Source organism: Epinephelus moara, chromosome 7 (assembly GCF_006386435.1).
Source record: "Epinephelus moara isolate mb chromosome 7, YSFRI_EMoa_1.0, whole genome shotgun sequence".
Classification (NCBI taxonomy): Eukaryota; Metazoa; Chordata; class Actinopteri; order Perciformes; family Serranidae; genus Epinephelus; species Epinephelus moara.
In genome coordinates, this window is record NC_065512.1 from 36,734,387 (window position 1) to 36,742,670 (window position 8,284).

Consider the following 8,284-nt stretch of genomic DNA (forward strand, 5'->3'; position numbering starts at 1 on the left):
CTATGTAAGTACATGCAAATAAAACAAAATGCATCCATGGTTTGCATAAACGTACAATGTCAAACATTTTTCTGGTGATTACTTATTCACATAGGTTGAACTAATAGAAATGAAAACTGCATGAACAAGAAGTCAGCTGAAATAAATCAAATGTATCCATTAGTTTTCCTTTACACCCAAAACATGGCTACATGAGTTGCTGGTAACAAAGAGCTGAAGAGTATATGGGAACATTCAGTTTAAGCAGCATTTAAACTGAACAATATTCATTCTTAACCAAGTTGCTTACTTGATCTTAAAAAAAGAGTAAGAATATTTTTAAGATGAAAAAAATGTGACTTTTTGAGACATATTGAACACCGCCTAAGCAGTTGGATGTGTCCCATAATACCCTGCATCCACAACATGTACAATGTGACACACAACCTCATTTTAAGCACAGCCCAGCACCTTTTACGAGCGTCTTATTTTGTGGTTTTATTGAATGGTTGGCTCTGGTGAGCATCAGCAGACAAAGACAGATGACACATGAAGAGCTGGCTTCAACACAAGGGTAACAGAGAAGGACCCAGCATCAGGAGCACACCACAAACACCTGGCTCAGTCTCTCCAATGATCTTCTCATTCTAACTGCCAGCAATAGTAATAAAGCATCATATTAACCAATTTAATATTTTCACCCATCTTTCATCCTCAGTTGAACAAACATTCAGCCTTGTATTCCAAAAAATGCACGCCTTTGGGAGAGGGGCGAAGAGGATCGATACATTTGCCCCAAGCTAAATTTCTCTGGTGGGACTCCGAGGTTGAAAAGTGATGCAGAACCCGCGGCAAAATCGATACCGCTGTTGAGTCTCACACACACACACACACACACACACACACACACACGGTTTGCGCGCGCGCAAGCACAGAAACACACTGACTGCATGCGAAGCCATAGCACACACACCACCACAAATCTCACACCCCTTCAGCCCAGGTTTAGGTGCACTAAAGAAGACAATGCGGATGCTGCCGCGCATCTCTCGATCGTGACTCGAACAGAAAACGACGGTGTTAATTGCGTTACCTGTCCTCTCGTTATCTCATATCAGATGTAAAACACACACACCTCCTGCTGCGTCCTTGCAGACACTTTAATAACATGTGTTCATTCTAACAACAGGTCAAAATGAGGATGATCTCCCGAGATTATAGCCTACACGGCAAAGTTAAGCAACTGATGCACCATCAAAGCACAAATGTTTCAGGGATTGTTCTCGCCACAGCCGTGTGGAAGTAGCAGCCAGAGTCTAGCCAGTGCAGTTTGGAGAGAGCCACTATAATTTCTTGCCAGCCAATAAAGATAATATAATAATAAGGAGCGCGACGTGATATGAATGAAATCTCGCCACTGCGCCAGTGTGTGCCTCCTCATCCAACACATTCACACTGGACGTCAAGAACCGGAGCCCCCTCATTCAGACACGGCCAGAGGAATCAGATTACTTGCTTACTTTCAGGTTTCAAATAGTAACTTCATGGGATGATGATGTGGATGCTGTCATGCATGCCCCCAAACCAGCTCCAAAGTGCTGTGCGTCAATGCGCATATCCGCTCACCAAACCCACACTCAAGTTTTGAGCTGCTGCTGATACAGACACACATAAAACACCCGTAAGTTAATTCCAGCGAAGAAGAAACATTCATAAAGCCTACCTTGATGGTCTTTGTAGACTGGCATTTAACTTGATGCGATACGGTGGCGGTTTGGTTCATCTTGAGAGGTAACAGTTCTCCTATCCAAGTGAGACAAAACAGCCGAGGAGAGACGCGACGCGAGCCCCCTCTAACAACTCTACAGCGTGGGATGAGCAGTGTTTTCGGTCTTTGTTCCGTGTGCGGCTGAAGCGCGCAACCGCATCTGACAGCTACTGTATGTGCCTCGCGCAACGCAGCGCGGTAGGTATGTGCACAATTGACCGGTGATGATTGGTAACCAGGGGCGACCGCAGAAATTTCCGAACGGGGTGGCCAGAGGAGAGTAAAAGCTCAACTGAGACTGTGTCAGTGTCTGTGCCACCCTTCCCAAACAAACTGTTAGAGGTCTGCCGACAGATATTCTTTTTTTCTTTACTTTGCTTCTCATACAGCACAACACACCAGGGAGCAGGCAAGTCAAATATGCAGACATACTGTACACACACATAGAATACCAATATGCATATATGTTTCACAGGATATCTAATAAGCAGCATTGTACAAAATCAGTCCAGTCACCAGAAGAAATGATGGCGTTGAGCATTTCTGCAAACCACAGATACTTTACATTTGTACATTTGTATCATATCAACGTTTTGAAAGTGACATAGTATATATGAGCTGACTTAGACTTCAGGAGGTCAAGGGGATGGTGCAGACCAACAACAAAACCTGTTGTGCTGTAGCAAGTCATTGCTGGTTTGCCAGTTGATGTTTTTTTTGTAGCTTTTCCTGCTGGGATTGTGCCCCCAGCCTTCTCATTCCGAAGTCATCAAAGCCGCACTCTTGAGCGGTGGTATGATACACCACTTGTTGGCCAGACTGCACCTGTTGTAGTGGAATGATGCTCTCACTTAGAAATGCTGCCACTAACCAGTGTTGGACTCATTACTTTAAAAATGCACTGTATTACTCATTACGCATTACTCTTTTTTAAAGTGATATCACTTTACTTATTAGTCTCTGCCAACTGTAGTTCGTTACACTACTCGTTAAATTTCTTTTCCATTACACCCCATAAAATTGGTTATTTGCATATCTCCCCAAAATTGAGATGTGTGCCTGTGTGCGAATGTCACGGTATTCATTAATGCTAGATAGATTCTATTTGCCTTGGCATTTTCTGTTGCCTGTGACTGGTATTTTCCCAAGGCTCTGCCTGAAAGATGGAGACTCACTCATGGAGCAATATTTCATTCACAACATATCCAGCCTCAAGTTTTATCACTTCTTTGTAGCCTGCAGCTGTCCAAGATTAAAATCCAGTGTTGGTTGTTTAGCCAGTGTAGAGCTACAGCCGACCTCCGTGGCCGAGGAGGGCTCACCTTTGGTGGGTGTATTTTCTAGAGCCTCACGTTGCTGTGATGTTTCAGACCAGAGGTTTGACGATGTGGTTTTTGCAGTGGAGAGAGTTTTGGTCCGACTACCTGCAGCAACAGTGTTCTTGTCATATTTTCTCCTGACAAAATCAAAGTCATGGGAATATTTTCAGCTGCTAAGGTAAGCATTTCCAACTAGCTGGCTGCATTATGACGTGCGGGCGCAGCACGATGATTACTAAAATGAGTCCGCTAATGTGACTGTTGTATTTCAAGTCAGCTGTGATGTGATAACAAAAGTGACATTATGACGAGTTGGGTTTATTTTGGAGTAATTGTAAAATTATTACTGAAATTTCATTAGTAATTAGTTACACTACTCATTACTGGAAAAAGTAATATTATTACTGTAATGCGTTACCACTGCCCAACACTGCCAGTACTGATGTAATCAGTGGTGTAAGGAAGTTACAATGGGCCCTAGCGCACACTAATATGACGAGCTCTAGTGCATGTATTGTCTTGACATAAATGGAGACCTGACATTTGACAACATCAACATACATATTACCCAGCAATCATTATTTTACATCTGACAAAAAGAAATTAAAGAAAGTAAGAACTTAGGCGGGGCGGCACAGTGGTGTGGTGGTTCAATCCCAGGAGGGAGCCCTTCCGTGCGAAGTTTGCATGTTCTCGTGTCAGCGTGGGTTTTCTCCGGGTACTCTGGCTTCCTCCCACAGTTCAAAGACATGCAGGTTGGGGATAGGTTAATTGGTGACTCTAAATTGGCCGTAGGTGTGAAAGACGACGCCCAAGAGGATCAGCTGTTATGAAAATGGATAGATGGAAGACGTTAACAAACACAGAAGGATACCTAGCACATCTTATGCAGATGTGAACAGTACTGACCAAGCGGTGATATGTGATGAACAGACTGGTTCCCCCCACACCAGGCATTCTAAGCTAAAACAAACAACATCTTTTCCTAACCATAACAAGTAGTTTTTGTTCCTAAATCGAATCACACATTGACCACAGTGTCGCTGGAAAGAAAAGGTTCAACAATGCTACATCAAAATGTGCAAATGTAATGTGTCCGTAGTTTGCAGAGACGTAGCATGCCAACATTCTTATTCTGGCGATCAGGTTAACAAAACACAGTTTAACAGAATCAATTGTCCCAGACACCTCTGAAAACAGACACTCACACACAAGTATAACACCTTGTAATATTGATGCAGGACCAGATTAATTTGCAAGGAGGCCCCAGGGCAAATCTTCTGTCTTCTTTTGAACCCCTGGTGTTTCCACTCTCTGTTGTGTATGTAGCCTTTGACGTTTGAAGCTGCACCAACTGATACTGTTCTATTAGCGCTGACCAAATGGCTATATGTAATGTATTAGCACTTGCTCAAAGCAACAAATCCATAGGTAATTACCACAATATTAAAACAAACCTGTGAAGAACCCTTTTGTGCTCAGTTTGTTTGAGTAGATTTCATCTCATGTCTTGAGTTAAGAATACCTAAATTTAGCAGCTATGACACACTAAAACTTATTAGGTAGAGAATATCTAACAATATTTAACACATTACACAACTGATTACTCATGAAAACTGAAGTAGTGGATAATGTATATTAGGGATGCAAGATATAAGGATTTTTTTTTTTTGCCGATATCCAATATGCTAATATATGTAACAACTTATTTGACCGATAACCAATATCGATATATCCACTTTTGTCCCTGCCTAATTTTAAGTGATCATCAAGTCTCTTCTGTACTGAAATTAACATCATATAATACATATCATCGCGATAGCCCACCAGCAGACGGAGGTATGAAATGCAATACTGAACACTGTACACTACCTGCCTAGCAGCTAACGTCAGACAGACAAAGGTAACAGCTTGCTAATGGGAAACATGGTGAGCACAGGGGTGAGCCTGATATTTCATTCAGGACTTGGACTCCAAAAACAGAGCTAAACAAAAAAGCAGCTACATCTCTCAAGTCACCAGTGAGTGAATGAATAATGTTGCTCTTTGTCTGCTGAAAGCGTGAATAGGAAACTGCCTGCCAACAGCCATTTTGTCTTTATAAGTTTATCACATTTCATCTAATTTCACAACCACTGAGTGCCAAAAAATAAAACTCAACTCAATTTTATTCTTAATACCCTAAATCATAATTTTGCCCCAGATGGCTTTAATTTTCCATTAAGCACAGTGCACACAGCAGCTTTATTATATTCTACCCACAGCCATATGAACCAGCCAGTTCCCCTACACTTGAATACTACAGTACATGCCCAAGTTTGCTTTGCATCAATTAATTAGTGGTTATTTGATTAAACACAAATTTAGTCAGGTACAGTATTGCACCATGCAAGCAGAATGTCAAGTAAAATGATGGAGGTAATAAAATTAGATTTAATGACAATATGGGGCCTCAGGATTATGTAAAAATGCAGGAGCCACCTAAAGGTTCTTATCATTTTAGCTTACAAGGTGGTGCATGTTGCCATTTTTTTTTTAATTATTAAAAAATGATTGACACATACTAAACCTGGGACCTTCAGAGCTCCCAAGGGTCTGGGACCACAACAGACAGATATTGTCTTTCATATCTATCAGGTTGTAGACACAGTAGATAGATGGGGGGTCGATTTTTCAAACCATGCAGTTTAATTCAGTAACATTTGGAAACATACATTTGTGTTTTTTGTATCGCTTTTGCTGTGAATCATAGCAAACCAGAGCATAACTTGAAGATGTAACTGGTGTTGAGTGTTTGATGTTTGGAACCAGAGGTGACCAAATTTGGACAAGATGGTGGAGCCGTGGTGGAGCGAGGGGTTGAGTTAATTTTATTAACAAAAACTATGGCAAAACATGTTTATCAACAACTTTTTTTCCATGACCAAGACAAGACAATGAGCTAAAATAAATTTTGATAATATAAGTATGACAAAATGTATGTTTTATTTTTGTTGACTAGATGAGACTGGAGGACTGGTTTGAAACTAGCCGATAACGGACGTGCTTGCATTTTCTAATCCCATATGAGTGATATAAGATCAGAGCATGTGATGAGCTTTTATTGACTATATCATTTTGAGTTGTTGTTGACTAAAACTAATTAGCGATGTATGATATTTGATTGTTTTGCTGATATATAACAACTTATTTGACTGGTAACTAACACCGATATCGATATATCCACTTTTTTCCCTACCTAGTGTAGTGGAATTAACATCATATTATGCATGCATACTCACATGGAGCAGATGGAGCCATGAAATAGAATACTTTTCAACGTATATGATATTCAGTCATTGTGTAAACTAAGAAAAAGCATGTTGGCCAATATCGGCAGATACTGATGACATGCCAACATTATCATGCATCTCTACCATTAACCATAAAAATAACTAAACTGTGACTAAAACTAATAAGCATTTTCATTTTAAGACTAAGACTAAGGCCCTGTTTAGATGACAGCGGTTTCTCTAAAAACGGAAAAGTCTGTCCTTTGCGTTTTAAAAAACTTCTGCGTTTATATGACAACATTATTGAAACAATCCCCGTTCACACAGAGCCGCAAAATCTACTAGAAACTCTGTAGTATGCACGCCAGGCCAATGGGTGGCAGTGTAAATTTGCAAAGCAACACCACGGCATGACGCCATGCGCCTGTGTTGAACCGCCTTCCTCTACAACGCCATGATTACAAACCAAAACAAAGAAGACACAATGGCGAAAGCATGCACAGATAACTTTGTCTGGGTGGACGACGAGGTGGAGTTGCTACAGTAACAGATCTACACTTCACTTCAAATCAACAGGGTGAGCAGCACAAACAGAGCTCGGCATTGTTGTTGTGACGGTCGGCATGCCTAGTGACTGGAACCGTAATGCGCATGTGCGAAAAGTCTCTGTTTTCAGAGGAGCTGCATATTGCAAGTTTACATGACAATGGAGACGCTGCTGTTTCCAAAACGTTGCACTCTGGAACCCGTTTTCGAATCGTTGCGTTTTCAGGTACCCAAAACGCCACGGTCGTATAAACGATCGGCCAAAATGCAACTAAAGTTTACCGTTTTCAGTTGAAATCGTTGTCATATAAACGGGGCCTAAATCTAAAATAGCTGTCAAAATTAACACTGGTGAGGGACGGACCTGACTCATAGACTGTGGTGACAACTCACAGGCAGCCTGTCATTTAAAACAGCCCTGTCCTCTGTCATGTGTAACTTTAATTCTTAATAACTTTTAAACAGTTTAGTTATAAAAACCAGGCCATGAACATGTTTATTTCTGCTCTAAAGTTGGACATTTTAACATGGGGATCTATGGGAATGGGCTCACTTTTCATCCAACCTGAACCTGCTACCCTTTGGTGTGTAATCAAGTACCTTTCTGTAACATCTCCAGCAAGAGTCTAATAAAAAGCTGTATTCATTTGTGAAACTAGAATAATTCCACAACACAATGAATTATGAGGCACTTAAGAAGGCTACAAAGTTATAAATGTGCTTGAGAATGGAACTATGGGTGCAATTTTAGCTCTGTTTGTAATTTAGCTTCCTACATTTCTTCATGTTGCCAGATAATAAAAACAAATGGATATTATCTTGACAATGTGTTCAGTTCATATTCATGATCATCAAGATTTAATCTGTCAGAGGACATGACAGAGACCTGATGGAAGGTCATTTTCCAAATTTAAGTCAAATTAAGGTTTATTGCTTTATTACTCATGGCTACAACTCCAATGTCCACCAGTAAGTGACCCAGTAAGTATGTTGATGTGTGATATCTCAGAGCTGTGATGTAGTCTTTACATTTATGAAATGAGAAATAGAATATATGTTATTCTTACACCTTAGTCATAATGGCCATTAGAATGTAGGAACAGTACCATCTAATACAAGTCTTCCCAATTCCAGCACACCCAATCCACTATATCTGACACTATGTACATCAATAATGGAATTTAACATTGAAAAATACCCTAATCATGGATGGTATGGCGTACAGGGACACAATCTTATTACAGTGCTGAGGGAAACTCTCAGTTACAGGGGAAAGGCGCTGATATGAGGTGATTCCACAGGCAGGGGAGAAATATGTTTCTTCATGACACAGTGAGTAAATGTGTCTGCAGTGGCCTTCAGAAGCTGATAAATTACACTTGCGCCTCTGGTGTCATGGT

At 40.7% G+C, this 8,284-nt stretch overlaps 1 protein-coding gene across 1 annotated transcript in view; it reads right to left on the bottom strand.

The window, feature by feature from the left end:
- LOC126393530 (inactive dipeptidyl peptidase 10-like) overlaps nucleotides 1-1,831 on the bottom strand; it is a 318,572-nt gene extending 316,741 nt beyond the window's left edge. The window contains exon 1 of the mRNA XM_050049721.1: nucleotides 1,703-1,831. Coding sequence (XP_049905678.1) covers nucleotides 1,703-1,762 — 60 coding nt within the window. The 5' untranslated portion in view covers nucleotides 1,763-1,831. The remainder of the gene's footprint in view (nucleotides 1-1,702) is intronic.
- Nucleotides 1,832-8,284: the final 6,453 nt, after the last annotated feature.